This window comes from Oryx dammah, unplaced genomic scaffold (assembly GCF_014754425.2).
Source record: "Oryx dammah isolate SB20612 unplaced genomic scaffold, SCBI_Odam_1.1 HiC_scaffold_1, whole genome shotgun sequence".
NCBI classification, from domain to species: Eukaryota; Metazoa; Chordata; class Mammalia; order Artiodactyla; family Bovidae; genus Oryx; species Oryx dammah.
Genome location: NW_024070185.1, coordinates 98,144,381 through 98,162,034, shown reverse-complemented (window position 1 = coordinate 98,162,034; position 17,654 = coordinate 98,144,381). Strand labels below are relative to the sequence as shown.

The 17,654-nt window shown below is 41.3% G+C and overlaps 1 protein-coding gene across 1 annotated transcript in view; it reads left to right on the top strand.

Moving 5' to 3' along the window:
* SVEP1 (sushi, von Willebrand factor type A, EGF and pentraxin domain containing 1) overlaps positions 1-17,654 on the top strand; it is a 200,005-nt gene that overhangs the window by 133,030 nt on the left and 49,321 nt on the right. Inside the window, exons 26-35 of the mRNA XM_040239945.1 lie at positions 2,805-3,006; positions 4,890-5,065; positions 8,389-8,513; positions 9,695-9,818; positions 10,639-10,809; positions 12,181-12,354; positions 12,782-12,901; positions 14,939-15,115; positions 15,530-15,614; positions 16,694-16,885. Coding sequence (XP_040095879.1) covers positions 2,805-3,006; positions 4,890-5,065; positions 8,389-8,513; positions 9,695-9,818; positions 10,639-10,809; positions 12,181-12,354; positions 12,782-12,901; positions 14,939-15,115; positions 15,530-15,614; positions 16,694-16,885 — 1,546 coding nt within the window. The remainder of the gene's footprint in view (positions 1-2,804; positions 3,007-4,889; positions 5,066-8,388; positions 8,514-9,694; positions 9,819-10,638; positions 10,810-12,180; positions 12,355-12,781; positions 12,902-14,938; positions 15,116-15,529; positions 15,615-16,693; positions 16,886-17,654) is intronic.

Genomic DNA, 17,654 nt, shown 5'->3' with positions numbered 1-17,654 from the left:
GTGGCCAAAGTACTGGAGTTTCAGCTTTAACATCAGTCCTTCCAAAGAAATCCCAGGGTTGATCTCCTTCAGAGTGGACTGGTTGGATCTCCTTGCAGTCCAAGGGACTCTCAAGAGTCTTCTCCAACACCACAGTTCAAAAGCATCAATTCTTCAGCACTCAGCCTTCTTCACAGTCCAACTCTCACATCCATACATGACTACTGGAAAAACCATAGCCTTGACTAGACGGACCTTAGTAGGCAAAGTAATGTCTCTGCTTTTGAATTTGTTATCTAGGTTGGTCATAACTTTTCTTCCAAGGAGTAAGCGTCTTTTAATTTCATGGCTGCAGTCACCATCTGCCGTGATTTTAGAGCCCAAAAAAATACAGTGTGACACTCTTTCCACTGTTTCTCCATCTATTTCCCATGGAGTGATGGGACCAGATGCCATGATCTTCGTTTTCTGAATGTTGAGCTTTAAGCCAACTTTTTCACTCTCCTCTTTCACTTTCATCAAGAGGCTTTTTAGTTCCTCTTCACTTTCTGCCATAAGGGTGGTGTCATCTGCATATCTGAGGTTATTGATATTTCTCCCGGCAATCTTGATTCCAGCTTGTGTTTCTTCCAGCCCAGCATTTCTCATGATGTACTCTGCATAGAAGTTAAATAAGCAGGGTGACAATATACAGCCTTGACGCACTCCTTTTCCTATTTGGAACCAGTCTGTTGTTCCATGTCCAGTTCTAACTGTTGCTTCCTGACCTGCATACAGATTTCTCAAGAGGCAGGTCAGGTGGTCTGGTATTCCCCTCTCTTTCAGAATTTTCCACAGTTAATTGTGATCCACTCAGTCAAAAGCTTTGACATAGTCAATAAAGCAGAAATAGATATTTTTCTGGAACTCTCTTGCTTTTTCCATGATCTAGCAGATGTTCGCAATTTGATCTCTGGTTCCTCTGCCTTTTCTAAAACCAGCTTGAACATCAGGGAGTTCACGGTTCACGTATTGCTGAAGCCTAGCTTGGAGAATTTTGAGCATTACTTTACTAGCGTGTGAGATGAGTGCAATTGTGCGGTAGTTTGAGCATTTTTTGGCATTGCCTTTCTTTGGAATTGGAATGAAAACTGACGTTTTCCAGTCCTGTGGCCACTGCTGAGTTTTCCAAATTTGCTGGCATATTGAGTGCAGCACTTTCACAGCATCACTTTTCAGGATTTGAAATAGCTCTACTGGAATTCCATCACCACAGTAGTTTGTATCTTCTAATCCCAAACTCCTAATTTATCCTTTTACCCTGTTTGGTAACTATAAGCTTGTTTTCTATGTCTGTTAGTCTGTTTCTGTTTTGTAAATAAGTTCATCTGTATCATTTTTTTTAGATTCCACAGATAAGTGATATCATGATATTTGTCTTTTTCCATATGACTTACTACTTCATCTAGTGTGATAATCTCTGGGTCCATCCATGTTGCTGCAAATTACTTCAATCATTACCAGGCTTCCCCGGTAGCTCAGAGGGTAAAGTGTCTGCCTGCAATGCGGGAGACCCAGTTTTGATCCCTAGGTCAGGAAGATCCCCTGGAGAAGGAAATGGCAACCCACTCCAGTATTCTTGCCTGGAGAATCCCATGGATGGAGGAGTCTGGTGGGCTACAGTCCACGGGATCTCAAAGAATGAGACACAAATGAGTGACTTCACTTCACTTCACTTCATTCTTTTTATGCCTGAGTAAAAGTGAAAGAGGAGAGTGAAAAAGTTGGCTTAAAGCTCAACATCCAGAAAACGAAGATCATGGCATCTGGTCCCATCGCTCCATGGGAAATAGATGGGGAAACAGTGGAAACAGTGTCAGACTTTATTTTGGGGGCCTCCAGAATCACTGCAGATGGTGATTGCAGCCATGAAATTAAAACACACTTACACCTTGGAAGAAAAGTTATGACCAACCTAGATAGTACATTCAAAAGCAGAGACATTACTTTGCCAACAAAGGTCCATCTAGTCAAGGCTATGGTTTTTCCAGTGGTCATGTATGGATGTGAGAGTTGGACTGTGAAGAACACTGAGCGCTGAAGAATTGATGCTTTTGAACTGTGGTGTCGGAGAAGACTCTTGAGAGTCCCTTGGACTACAAGGAGATCCAGCCAGTCCATTCTGAAGGAGATCAGCCCTGGGATTTCTTTGGAAGGAATGATGCTAAAGCTGAAACTCCAGTACTTTGGCCACCTCATGTGAAGAGTTGACTCATTGGAAAAGACCCTGATGCTGGGAGGGATTGGGGGCAGGAGGAGAAGGGGATGACCGAGGATGAGATGGCTGGATGGCATCACGGACTCGATGGACGTGAGTCTGAGTGAACTCCGGGAGTTGGTGATGGACAGGGAGGCCTGGCATGCTGTGATTCATGGGGTCGCAAAGAGTCGGACACGACTGAGCGACTGAACTGAACTGAGTATTCCATTTGTGTGTGTGTGTGTGTGCCACTGTGAACATTGAAGGACATCTGTCTTTTAGAATTAGAGTTTTCTTCAGACACATGCCCTTCTGTTTTCTAGTTTTTGGGGAAACCTCCATACTGTTTTCCACAGTAGCTGCACCAGTTTGCCTTCCCAACAGTAGAAGAGGATTCCCTTTTCTCCACACCCTCTCCAGCATTTATTATTTGTAGATATTTTAGTGATGACTCTCCTGACCATGTGAGGTGATACCTCATGGTAGTTTCAATTTACATTTCTCTAATAATTGGTGGTGTTGAGCATCTTTTCATGTGTCTCTTGGCCATCTGTGTGTCTTCTCATACTTTTCTTGTTTGTTGCAGAACAGTCTGCAGGCTTTAACCTGGATTTCGAAGTTTCTGGCATTTATGGTTACGTCATGCTGGATGGCGTGCTTCCGTCCCTCCACGCTGTGACCTGCACGTTCTGGATGAAATCGTCTGACGACATTAATTACGGGACGCCGATCTCCTATGCCCTGGAGAATGGCAGTGATAATACCTTCCTCCTAACTGATTATAACGGGTAAGCAGAGACATCGGGAAGGCCACGTTAGGACTTATCCTGGCACCGGGTTAGAATTGACATGGGTGGGGATGGAGCAGTAGGAGGGTCAAGTGTTCCAACAGGACAGCAAGGTGACGGTAGTCAAACAGAGCATCTGGCCAGGTCCTATACGAAGGCAGCATTTCAGTGGTAATACCTTATACATGGATTGTGTTTTGCTATTTGCTAAATATTACTATCTGAACCACCAGGGAAGCCCAGATATTTTCTTATGTATTATTTCATTTGAGCTTCACAAGGACCTGAGGAACTGATGCCCCTTAACAGGTAAAATGAATGAGAAGCTAAATGCTTTTCCTCCCAAATCTCACACCATGCGAGTGGCAGAACTGTCAAACTGACTGTTCAGACCAGTGCGCCTTTATTTGCATATCAGAGTGGCCAAAGGTCAAAGGATTTCCGTGGCACTGTTGGTCCTTGTAAGACCCTTGTATTGAATAAGAATCCATTTGAAATCTCCAGGGTGCAAGGTGACATTTTTTTTATGTCTTTTTGGATCAGTTAGTTCCAGTTTGGGGCCCCATCCCTCTGGGCTGATAGGAAAGTCAGCTTCAGCTGTTTCTCTGATTTCTTTCACTGCTAGTGACTTCTTTCATTTCTAGTGACTGCTTCTCCTGTCTTAGATCCTCATGGATCATCTAAAACCCAGTGTTTTGCTAAAGAGCCACAGGCTCAGGCAGGACTTTGATCACTGGTTATCTGTCCACCCTGCCAATCACTGAGCTGTCCACTACCTCTGCCTCTGTGGTCCTTTCAGAACCTCTGCTGTTTGCCACGTGTGGAGTCCTTGGCAAGGCTGAGAGTTTATGCCTTTTGATTAAGAAAGATTCTGTGGCACACCACATGGCCTTTTCCTCCCAGGTCCACCCAAACATGTGGCCTTTTGCTCTGAACAGGTTGCAGGCCTCAAGGACAACACATTGAGCTCTCTTTCCTTGCCTCAGTCCATGAGATTCTCACTGTTTTGGTGAAAATCTTTCCATCCTCAAACCCTGTCCTTCTTAGTGGACTGAACATTCAGAAACAAAATGTAAGAAATTTCAAAATCCTCCCCCGAGACAGATTGTATAGAAAGAGAAAATCTGTTGCCTGCTTAAGTTTGGGAAGGAAAAACAGTGGGGAAACAATTCATGTTTTAGAAATATCTTTTCATAAACATCTTTGAATAGGGGTTTAGAAGATGCTGATACAGTAACTCAGTGATTTCTTCTTTATCAGTTTCCCCTAATCTTTTCTTTTTCTCCATTTACTTTTGAAGAAAGTCCACTTTCCACTGCTGCTTAACTTGGACATTTCTCTAAGCAACATGGTTGTAGGAACCCTTTTGTAGCTGGTCACCTCTGTTTAGTTCTAATTATTCTTTCCCTTGCATCAACATACTTCATCTGCCAAGTGGCTGTTCTGGCAACAGAGAGATAGGACTGACTTCCTAGGACATCTCTGAAGTCTGTTCCAAGTTGTAGGAACATGCATCCTAGAGAAAAGAAACCAGACTGACATTTGTGCAACTCTCATTCCTTCCATTCTTGACTCATTCTCTCTAGAATAGACAGTTGGTGAATTATCTCAAATTGGACCAGTTTGTTTCAGCTTGTCCTAAGGCATTTTCCCTACCCCTCAGTGTTTAAGAAACACAAACCAGTTTTCAGTGAGCTACAGTACAGTAGAAGGTAATTAGTAATCAAATCTGCTTCTATGAAACATGGTTCAAATGGAGAAAAAGAGGTAATGGTTGTACCCAAAGTGCTTTACCCACAAAAAAGGAAGAAAGATAGTAACATGCCCCACAGAAGGGATTACAGCATAGGACTGATGATTGTTTCCCTTGAATCTTTGTGCAGCTGGGTTCTTTATGTAAATGGCAAGGAAAAAATAACAGACTGTCCCTCTGTGAATGACGGTAATTGGCATCACATTGCCATCACTTGGACGAGTACTGGTGGAGCCTGGAAAGTCTACATCGATGGGAAGTTATCTGACGGTGGCATGGGCCTCTCTATTGGATCACCCATCCCTGGTACGTCTTTGCAAACAGAATATACTTCCATTCGATGCTAGAGGCGGTGGTGCTTTGATGAACAGCAGGTTTGCTAAATTCTCTCTCCCATTTACCACCTCCTGATTATCCAGACTGTGAATTATCAGAAGCTTTTCCTAGGTGAGCCGTGTGACTCTGTATAAGAAATGCCTTTGGGATCTAAAATAAGACTACCAAGATGCATGCTGAACTGACTGTGCGTGATTACTAAATTGTCTTCCAAGAAGGAATTTAATTGCTGGTGTTTTGTTTGTTGGTTTTGTCTGTTTTTTTTTTTTAGGTTTGGTTTGTGATCAGTATACACACTAAACAAGTAGATTCAGAATACAAGCTGGAGCACTGCTAATAGTTATCTATCTTTTATGCCCTTTTTCTCATAGAACTCAAACTCTCTTCTAAAAATACTTTTAAACAAATATTTAGAGAGTTGAGTTTTGAAGGAATGCAAAAGTATTAAGTGTGCCAGGGTTCTCAGCATTGTACCTGGCAGTAAGCCTGCTCTATCTAGGTTCTTCTGTGACGTATGTCATGTGAGGAGGAACAGCTGGAGGCTCCCTATAGTAAATAAGGAAACATTAAAAGTGTTTCTGCAGGAAGTGGTGTTATCCTGTGAAGTGAAGTGCTGGGTTCCTTTTGTGTTTAAAGTGTAGTTTTTAACTCTCCCTTCTCTGGGTGGTGAGATTGCAGGTGGGTTTTATATTTCTTGATCCTTTTCTGATATTTTTATAATGAGCATTTATTTCATTTATGGTAAAAAAAAAAGTTTCTATCTTAAAAGAATTGGAACAATAATAGTAGCTACCCACGGGGATGATTCTCTGACCACAGCAATAAGAATGAATTATAGTCCATAACTATTACAGAACTCCATTTGACAGACCCTAGTAAATGACTGACTGTGGTTTGGGTGACCAGATTTATTGAAGACTATGTTAGGTGAGGTAGAAATTCTTGGGAAAGGACCATTATTAGAGCAAGAATTAGGGGTAGAGGAAGATTCTGTCTTTGGTTTTAGACATATTGAGTATGAATTTTAATCCCACGAATGTATGCAGCTAAAAACATAATTTGATACCATTTTATATAAAAATGACAGAATTGTCTTTTAGTGATAGGTTATGTTTGTCAAGAATTCAGACGCAGGGATGACCCAGAGAGATGTTGTGGGGAGGGGGGTGGGAGGGGGGTTCAGGTTTGGGAACGCATGTACACCCGTGGTGGATTCATGTCAGTGTATGGCAAAACCAATACAGAATTGTAAAGTAAAATAAAAAATAAATAATTAAAAAAAAAAAAAGAATTCAGCATGGTGAATGCTCTTATAGAGTCCTGGGGGTGTGAAAATTGATCCAGACTTTCTGGGAAGCTATTTAGAAACATTCATCAACAGCCTTAGAGAAACTCTTTGCATGGAACCAACAATTCTCTACCAGGAATTAATCAAAAAGAAAGAATCAGTGATCTGAACAAATCTCTATGTATCTATATATTTAGTTCAGAATTACCTTGGTACCAAGCCTGGAAACAACTCCAGTATCCATTAAGAAATAGTTGTTAACTTAGTTAATTAAGAAAATTATGGATTATTGCACATTCATGTGATAAAACTCATGAAATGAAAATATGTTCAAGAAAAGCAAGCTTCCAACATCATGTGTAGTAGGATCCTATGCTGTGTGTTTTAAAATCTCTCTCATACACACATACTAAAAAATAATTTAAAAAACATATAATCTAGAAAGAAATATACAGAACTGTTAAATGATTTTTCCTGAGTAGGAGGAATTCTTTATACTTAATTTTTAAAAACATTCTTCCATGTGTATGTATTCATTTTTAGTTATTAATTTTATAAGAGAAAGATATAGATTGGGAAATCATGAATGAGGGCTCTACAGACATGGATTGGCAGGAGATCACATGGGATAATAAGTGAAGGAAGAAGAGAGGAAGCCAGGGTAGAATCCTGGGTGCATCAGAATCTAAGAGGCAGGTGGAGAAGGGAGACTGAGGATGAGTAGAAAGGCTCGAGGAGGACCAGGGCAGGATGCTGTCATGGAAACCAACTGCAAGCAGGAGGGCTCCTGGCAGGAAACAAGTAACACACACAAGGATAACTGAAGAATTTCATGAAAGGACTGTTTTGAAAGATGTGGGCTTCCCAGATAGTGGTAAAGAACCCACCTGCCAATGCAGATAGATGTTAAGAGGCACAGTTTCGATCCCTGGGTTGGGAAGATCCCTTGGAGTAGGAAACGGCAACCCACTCCAGTATTCTTGCCTGGCCAATCCTATGGACGGAGGAGCCTGGCAGGCTGTGGTCCATAGGGTCACAAAGAGAACACAATTGAAATGACTTAGCATGCTGTCCTGGGCAAGGTTAAGAGAACCAAAATGTGGTAGTAAAATACCCCATGACTAGTAGCAGTGGAAAGTCACAAGAGATGTACATGAAGTGACAGGGAGTGGGAGTTGTCACCAGAATGTAGGTGAACCTGTAGTGATGGGGAGAAGTCACCCAGCGGGAGCAATGATGCAAGAGAGAGGAAAGCAGCCCCTTCCATCTGTTGCCTGGGGGGAAGGTATCCAAGAAGTTAAACTTGTCTCTCATCCCACTTTCTTACCTCGTGCTGGTCTCTCCATTGGCCAGACAAAGAGGGCAGAGGACTGAAGAAACCAGGTGATGTAGTCCATGGGTGTCAGCCTTGCGGCCACAAAGCAGAGTGGAGAAAGGGGAAGGGTAGCTCTCGAGGGGTACAGACCTTCTGGAGTGCCAGGAAGGGCAGTTTAGTGGAATGAAATGCTTGCAAGAAACAAGTGATACAGAGAAGTCACCAGAGGTGAATATTGAAGAGTTTCCCTTGGATTGGGTCATTAAGCAGCCACTGGAATGAATGTTCCTTGGAATTGGTAATAGAACTTTAAGCATTATAGGCTAAAGAATAAGACGATGAAGAGCAGCTACTGGTAATCTGTCATGGAGGGTAATTTCCGAGAGCAAAAGAGGCAAAGTACGACTTAGCTACTTTGTTGACATAAAATATTATGCATCTATATGTATATATGTAGTTTGATAGTTAAATATTTATAAATGCAATCTTGTGTTCCAAATCCTCTTTGATTTTTCAGTTGCTATATAAAATGTCGAACTCATCTTACTGATAAATAATACAGTGAATGTAGATAATTTAGCTTCTCAATAATTTCCCCTGAAACATCTGTATAGGCTGTGCCTTCATTAAGTTAGCATTTTAGGAATAACAGCCAGGCCTCTCTTCTTCCTTTTTTCTTTCCTTTTCTAGGTGGTGGTGCATTGGTTATTGGGCAAGAACAAGATGAAAAAGGAGAGGGATTCAACCCAGCTGAGTCTTTTGTGGGCTCCATAAGCCAGCTCAACCTCTGGGACTATGTCCTGTCTCCACAGCAGGTCAATTCCATTTTCAGTGTATGACAGTAATGACATGCAAAGGTACAAACCTAGTACAAATGTGCACAGCCTAATGCTACCATATCTATGCCACCGCTGAGTTTTCAGAATTTACCAGCAGTATCATTTGATGCTATGATAGTAGACTAAGCTAGGCAGAGGTTATTTACAGTGTCTTGGTGATGTTTTATATTTTAATTGGACATGACTGTTTAATAAAATCTTGTGATTTCAGAACTAGAAAGAATCATAGAGAAGAATATTTCCAATCCCTCTGACTCAAGAAGCAGAAATTTAGGGCTGGCACAAGATCACACATACAGAGTAACAGATGGGCTAGTGGTTAAAGCCAGCCTACAGTCCAGTGGCGTGGGTTCAAGTTCCAATTTCACCATGAACTCACTCTGATGATTTTGAACATGTTACCCCATCTCTCTATGCTTCAGTTTTCAAATCTATTAAAGATAAACAAATAGAATTGCATAGTGGAGTTTTGGCAGAATGGAACAAAATCCTGCGTATAAGATTGAGGTATTGTTTGGCACACAGTAAGGGCTTGTCAGGCTTCCCCGGTAGCTCAGTGGTAAAGAACCCACCTGCCGATGCAGGAGCTGTGGGTTCGATCCCTGAGTCAGAAAGATCCCCAAGAGAAGGAAATGGCAACCCACTCCAGTATTCTTGCCTGGCAGGCTGCAGTCCATGGGATTGCAAAGAGTTGGATACAACTTCGTGACTAAACAACAGCAAAAGTGCTTGATAGATGTTTACTCTTACTATTATTGTGGCAGAACTTGCCTGAACCTCAGCTTTCTCACCTCCAGATCGGAGATAGGAGGCCAGAGAGGAAGTGCCCCTCAACACCTTAACAAACTGCAAAGTTTAAGACCAGAAATTCTATATGTAGAATTTCAGAATTTCCAGTGACTATATGTAGAATTTCAGAATTTCCAGTGACTATGAAATATTTGGTAAAAGGAATGGTGGGGGTGGAGGGAGAGAGAGAAAAGGAAGAGAACTTTCCTTTGCCCCTGAAATCACACCCTACACCCAAAACTCTGCTTCCCGCCCCCCACCTCTCACAAGTCTGTGAGTGTTTTCAGCAGGACCAGATTAAGATATAATAACTCTGTCTTCCAGAAACAAGTGAGGTTTGTCTAAAAGATGGATTTGTAAACTTTCAGGTGAATTCGCTGGCCACCTCATGCCCAGAGGAACTCAGTAAAGGAAACGTGCTAGCCTGGCCTGATTTCCTGTCAGGAATTGTGGGGAGAGTGAAGATCAATCCGAAGAGCATATTCTGTTCAGGTTATAGCTTCCTTCTTCTTTAGACTCTGCTGTCTCTTAATTACTCTGTTATTTTCTAGCAAAAGGAGACATTTGATTCTCCACTGGTCAAATAGTGTGTGCTAAATTGTGTGCACTTGTCAGTTTGCTGTTTACCTAATAATTCATGTTTAGCCTACCTTATCTAAAGGGTCTGTTATTTTTTTATATATACTTAAATACCTTTGTATAACATGGTACAAAATAATTGTGCACGAAACTTGAACAAAGGTAAAATAAGGAAACTAGGATGAGCAGAGGGATATGGTTAATTTTTTTAAATACCCATCAAAGTCCTGTCCCCCAGTTTGAGATGGGGTACTCTCTTGGCTCTGTAAGTCCTAGCTATCATCCGTGTGCAGGTAGCACAGAGGGAAAAGAAATAGATGTAATAATATACATACTGAGTGGTCAAACTCTGAATGGTCCCAGCTGCCTCCTAAAATTCAATATATAATATTTAAAGAAGTTTCTGAAGATATCCTAGAATTCATGGCTTTTGTTAACTCATAAGAACATTTTATTAATTCTGAAATACTATTTGTATTTCAAAAATACCATTTTCATTAAAAATATTCAGCAGACTTCTGCTGAAAGAGGAAAAGTTGTTTGTTGACTCCAGTAGTTTTTTTTTTTTTTTCTAGAAATTTTGCATGCCAGAGATCTGGTTACACGTTATCTTGTTTTAGTATCAATAGAGTGGCTCTTAAATGCTGGTACAATATATGATTTGAAACCCTTAACCTGGTGATGTTGCCTGTGTGTTTCTGACAAGCTCTGAACCAGTGTTCTTTGCCCTCAGATTGCCCATCTTTAGAAGGATCAGTACCTCATCTGCGAACTGCATCAAGAGACGTAAAGCCAGGCTCCAAAATCAGTCTGTTCTGTGATCCAGGCTTCCAGATGGTCGGGAACTCTGTGCAGTATTGCCTGAATCAAGGACAGTGGACACAACCATTGCCTCACTGTGAACGTGAGCAGAGCCTTTGTTGAAGGCATTTCAGTAGCTCTTGAAAATTACTGGAACCCTAAGAGCACTTTTTGAGGAATGCTAGATAAAAGTGAAGTACTTCTTAACAGCCAGTATAGCAGATACTCATTACTTTCTTTGTGTAATGAAGTGTGCTGGGCACCATGAGGGAGGTGGGAGATGACGATACAGAGAGCCCACCACCCGTGAAGGCACCCAAGTGGCCCAAGGAAATGAATGGAGGGAAAGACAGGTGTGAAGCCTGGAGCCCAGAGGGAGATGGGTCGTTGCTGGGTGGGAAAACAGGACTATATCTCTTTAAGTTGGATGCACCCATTCATTCATTTATTTAATTTTGAAAGTACCTAGTATGTGCTAGACACTGAACTAAGTTCTGGAGATACAGCAGTTGGGGAAAGTCTCTCTTCTTGTGGAGTTTACGTTGTAGTAGGAAAGGCAAGAAGTAACAAGTAACATTATTATTTACAGTAAGTAAGAACAGCAAATGCCAGAAGTAAAGGCTTTGAAGAAAACTAAAGTGGGGTGGTGCTGGTGGTGGTGTAGTCGCTCAGTTGTGTCTACCTCTTGGGACCCATGGACTGTAGCCCTCCAGGCTCCTCTGTCCATGGGGTTTCTCAGGCAAGAATACTGGAGTGGGTTGCCATTTCCTTCTCCAGGGGATCTTCCCACCCCAGGGATCAAACCTGTGTCTCCTGCATTGGAGGCAGGCTCTTTAGTGACTGAGCCGCCAGGAGAAAAGCAGGATAGGGAGATATAAAGTGAGAGGGTTGGGTGGAAGCAGGACTGCTGTTGTAGACAGGGTGATTGGGGAAGTTGCTCCTTAACGTCTCTCTCCACCTGCTGCCTATTTATCTGTTTATGTATCTCTCTCTGACTAGATGCCACACTTTGTAAGGCAGGGATTTTGTCTGTTTGCTTCAACCTAAGCACCCAGACAGTGTCTAGCAGGGAGTGGGGTCACCATTATTATTATTTTTTTTTTTAGTTTTATTTATTTTGTGTTGGGTCTTAGTGGCAACACTTCGGATCTTTACTTGCAGCATGTGGGATTTAGTTCCCTGACCAGGAACCCAGTCCCCCTGCTTTGGGACCACAAAGTCTTAGCTACTGGACGACCAAGGAAGTCCCTCCATAAGTGTTTTTTTTAATGAATGAATTGCATGCCCATTGTGAGCCAGACACTGTGCTTGATGCTCTGGGCGCAAGCGTGGCTGCAGCCTGCCACCACCCCTGTAGTATTTCCAGTGTCATATGTGTGTGCATTGCAGAGTTCATGCTTAACGCAACTACAGGTTTCATATAAATAAGATGTTCATTGAGTATTTTGCTCCTAAAGTAGTTGTCGCATTCCAGGCATCAGCTGTGGGGTGCCACCCCCCTTAGAGCACGGCTTCTATTCAGCTGAGGACTTCCATGCTGGCAGCACAGTGACCTACCAGTGCAACAGTGGTTACTATTTGTTGGGCGATTCAAGGATGTTCTGTACGGATAATGGGAGCTGGAATGGCATTTCACCGTCATGTCTTGGTGAGATGAATCTTGGCAATTACTGCATGCCTTTATTCTGACTCTCTGGGAGATAATTGTCCCAAATTCCTGAGGCTCTTGTGGCATGCCTTTGTTAATTTCATCTCGTCCTAGTCAGCTCTGGGCAAGCCATAGTGACAAAGCAGCTGTCCCATGGACATGCCAAACATGTTTTAAATTTTTACCAGGCCCAATATAAGAATATCTTTTTCTTTCTTTCTTCTACTTATCCACCTATAAACTGTGGAAATAGCTTTTATTGTAGATCTGCAATATGATTATGACTATTACATCTAAACATCATGAAAAATGTATGTAGTGTGCTGCATTAAGTGATACATAATGATTTAAAAGTAAAAAAAAAAAGATGTTTGCTCCATAAGACAAATCCATCAGCCTTATGGCCTGTAAACCATCTCTATTTTAGATGTTGATGAGTGTGCAGTTGGGTCAGACTGTAGTGAACACGCCTCTTGCCTGAATACAAATGGATCCTACGTCTGCTCGTGTATCCCACCCTACACAGGGGATGGTAAAAACTGCGCAGGTAACTAGGCTGTGTGTAATTGGGAAGTCTATTTCAATTGTTTAATTCAAGTGTATAGTTTAAATGTATGTCATATAAAAATAAGACAGTAGTTTCAACTTCAAAGGGAGTATGGAGAAGAAAAATCATCTTTGAAAAGATACTTTAAACAGAGAAAGACAAATACATATCGCTTTACATGTGAAATCTAAAAAAAATGATACACATTAACTTGTGTACAGAACAGAAGCAGACTCACAGAGAAAACAAACTTATGGTTATCAAAGGGCAAAGTGGAAGAAGGGATAAATTAGGAATTTGGGCTTAGCATATATACACTATAAATGCTGTATGTAAAATAGATAATCAAAGGACCTGCTGTATAACACAGGGAGCTATGTTCAATATCCTATAATTATGTGTAACGGAAAAGAATCTGAAAAAGAATATGTATATATCATTTTGCTGTACATCTGAAGCTAACACAACATTGTAAATCAACTTACACTTCAGTAAAAAGTGTTTAGAGATACACAAGCAACAGTTGGAGGTGCTTTAAACCAGCACTGTGCTTTTCCTAACTTCACAAATTCTCGCATCCAAGTACTAACCAGGCCCGATCCTGCTTAGCTTCTGAGATCAGGCGAGATCAGGCGTGGTCAGGGTGGTATGGCCATAGATCCCAATTTCTGAAAAACAAAACTGAGAGCCAACATTATCACCTGACTGTTGAAGAAATGTCTCCATAATAGAAGAATAATAGAGTGGATCTAGAAGTATAAGCGGTGGCCTCTACTGCCTTCATTCAGAGCAAAGAGGTTACTTCATCACCCCTTCACTTTCAGAATCTTTCCTCTGCCTCAGCCACACAGAATTATATCATTGGGGGAAAAAAATGGACATCCTGCCTTACCACTTGCTTTACCTGTATTTTGTGATAAAGTCGACAATACTCAACCCATCAATGTCTTTCTATACTAATTGTGAGAAAGCAGCTACTAGAAAAATGAGAACTTAATGAGGCATTATGACCCAGAGAGATGTTGTGGGGAGGGGGGTGGAAGGGCGGTTCAGGTTTGGGAACGCATGTACACCCGTGGTGGATTCATGTCAATGTATGGCAAAACCAATACAGAATTGTAAAGTAAAATAAAAAATAAATAAATTTAAATTAAAAAAAAAAAGAATTAGAACTTAATTCTCAAAATCAGTCATATAATTGCATCTACTTTTTGTGAGGGTTCCATGTAAAGTCCAAAAGACCTTCAGAAAGATTGAATCAGTATATCTCCCTTTTTTGAGAATTTCAGTATTCATATGTTCCACTGTTCAGCTCTAGCCCTAAGTCTCCCTTTCTATAATTCCCCTTCCTAGAAGGGGTGATTGACCCTGGGTTTGCACATAGCAGACTTATGATCTGGGAGCTGTTTGAAAGGAGAGGCGGGAACTTCCCTTCAATGTGCTTTGTGGCTGCCTTTATACCATCTTGAGAGTAGAGTCAGCTGCACTTAAAAAGTGGTCTTTTCATTTGAAAAGACCCTGATGCTGGGAAAGATTGAAGGCAGGAGGAGAAGGGGAGAGCAGAGGATGAGATGGTTGGATGGCATCACCGACTCAATGGACATGAGTTTGAGCAAGCTCCGGGAGATGGTGAAGGACAGGGAGGCCTGGCGTGCTGCAGTCCATGGGGTCACAAAGAGCTGGACAGCATGACTGAGCGGCTGAACAACAACAAGTGAGGTTGGGAGGAGGGGCTGAAGCCCTTCTGAGCCATGCCCTGGCACCACCACTAATTCCTCCCCAAACAGTTTCCTTTGGGGACAGAGACATTTTGTTTCTTTTTCTTATTCATTGCTGTTTCAAAATACTGTTTTACAAAAGCTTATTAAATCATCTGGTGTGTCCTTGGAATTCATGCCTTTCCCTTCAGAAGTTTTTTCTCCCCCCTTCAAGATTTAATTGGTACCTTAACTGCAGTGGAATTCTTTTGCTATGAGACCACATGTGGTTATGTGAAAGACCCTGTTGACCCACAAAAACTGTTTTCTCTCTTTCAAGAACCTATAAAATGCAAGACTCCAGGAAATCCAGAAAATGGCCACTCTTCCGGGGAGACTTACACCGTGGGTGCCGAGGTCACATTTTCATGTGAAGAAGGATACCAGCTGGTGGGGGTGGCCAGGATCACATGTTTGGAGTCTGGAGAATGGAGTCATCTGATACCATATTGTGAAGGTATGTTGAGTAAATTCCCCCATGTTTACGGTATACAGCAGTGCTAGAAAGGGTGGAGAAATGCCAAGTGTGGTCCCAATATTTTTTATATTTAAAGCCCAATATTGGACTAACATTTATTTTTGTAATGATTTTTTTGATGTGGACCATTTTTAAAGTCTTTATTGAATTGGTTCCAGTTCATGTTCTGTTCTGGTTTTTTGGCCACAAGGCATGTACATCTTAGCTCCCTGACCAGGGATCAAACCCACACCCCCTGCACTGGAAGGCAGAATCTGAACCACCAGACCACCAGGGAAGTCCCTAGGCTCATATTTAAACGTGACCAAAATCCTGGAGCTGCCCTTAAACTCAAAGAGATTTTTACACATACTGGCTGAGAAAAGTAATGCCTATTGGTTTTCCTCCTTTAAGCTGTTTCCTGTGGTGCACCAGCTCTCCCAGAAAATGGTGGTGTTGATGGATCTGCATTTACCTATGGCAACAAAGTAATATATAGGTGAGTGTCTAAGATTAACTCTGCATTGTAGATGTTGTCGATAACATGCTGGCAGTGAAATAATACTGGTTAAAAAAGAAAGACAAAGAGTAATCCCAGAGGATATTTTCAGATTAACATGGAATTAATTGAATTCTACATTTGGGCTTGGATCCAAAGCTCCAGTTTATAACCAAAAATATTCACCAGCTTGTAGGGCCTTCTTTCATAGCATCTTAAGGACTTATTTTAGATAGGACCATTATCAAACCAGGGATTTGCTGTTTGCCAGGAACAGACTCACAGACATGGAGAACAGGTGTGTAGTTATTCAAGGGGGAGGGGAGGAGAAGAGGGAAGGATTGAGAATTTGGGATTAGCTAGATGCAAACTATTATATATAGAATGGATAAACAGGTTCTTCCTGTAGAGCATAGGGAACTATATTCAATATCGTGTGATAAACTATAATGGAAAAGAATGTATGAAAGTCAAAAGTGAAAGTGAAGTTGCTTCAGTTGTGTCTGACTCTTTGTGACCCCATAGACTGTAGCCTGCCTGGCTCCTCTGTCCATGGAATTTTCTGGGCAAGGATAATGGAGTGGGTTGCCATTTCCTTTTCCAGGGGATCTTCCCGACCCAGGGATTGAACGTGGGTCTCCTGCACTGCAGGCAGACTCTTTACCATCTGAGCCACAGATATATGAATATATATGTGTATGTATATGTATAACAGAATGTGTACATACATATAACTGAATTACTGTACTGTGCAGCAGAAATTGACACAACATTGTAAATCAGCTATATTTCAATTAAATTTTAAAGAGTGAACTTTCTGTTGGCAGATGCTAACCCGTGACACAAACTGGAGGCAAGTCAAATGCTTAAAATCCATCCTTCTATTTATTACCCAGCAGGGTCCCTGTGGGCAAGATGCATAGTATTCAATATTAAAAAAATTTTTTCAAAGAATTATTTCAGTAGGAAAAAAAATATTCTAGCAATATGTATAAATTCTTAGACTTTTTGGAGGTTTTGGCACAGATGAGATTATGCAAAGTGAATTCTATTCTGTCATTTTCTTTTATCTTCTTTAGGTGTAATAAAGGATATACTCTGGAGGGTGAGAAAGAATCATCGTGTCTTGCTAGTGGTTCTTGGAGTCATTCTCCTCCTGTGTGTGAACTGGTCAAGTGTTCTAGCCCTGAAGATGTAAATCATGGGAACTATATTTTGAGTGGGCTTACCTATCTTTCCACGGCATCGTATTCATGTGATAATGGATACAGGTACAGTCCTAGACAGCAGCCCAGCTTCCTATAATACCCCGTTACTCATTATTTAGTCAATGGGTTTCACTTTCATGTGATTGGCTGGCTTTAAATACAAGTTTTTAAGTGTAAAAGATATTCTTAAACATGTTTGCTTCTTAAAGCTCAGCCTATAGTAAATGCTCCCATCTAACTTTGAGAGCTCCAGTTCAATACTATAAACATTTAGACACTAAAGATGAAAGCAAAAAATGTTTATGAGGCATAACATAACACCTAATAAAATGCTTTGATGATTTTTTTTAGTAAACAAAACATTGCATAGAATATTGTTAAAAAATCATGTCAAGATAAGAGCCTGGGTCTTTAATACTGTTAAGAGATTAATTTGATTAATGTGTGTGTGTGTGCGTGTATATGTGTGTGTGTTCGAAAAGAAGTGAAAGAGTCAGGCTGTGATCAAAAACTTGGCTAACAGATCAAGTGAATGGAAAATAGAGTGAGTTGTACAATCAAAATCTGGTTGGCAAGTGAGAGTGGTGAAGAGCTCCTAGATTTTTAAATTCAAAGGCAGACCAGAGGTCAGAGTGATGAACAACACTGTTCAGATGCCCAGGCTCATGGCAAGGACGGTGCCCTTTGATTTGAGTTACTCTGACTTCCTGGGTAGTCTGTCTCCCTTATCACTGGACCCTAACCAGCCTAATACTGCTTCTCATCCAAGCAATCTGCTAATCTGAGGTTTGGAGTGCTTGACAACATCACCAAGGAGCACATTAAACCATTT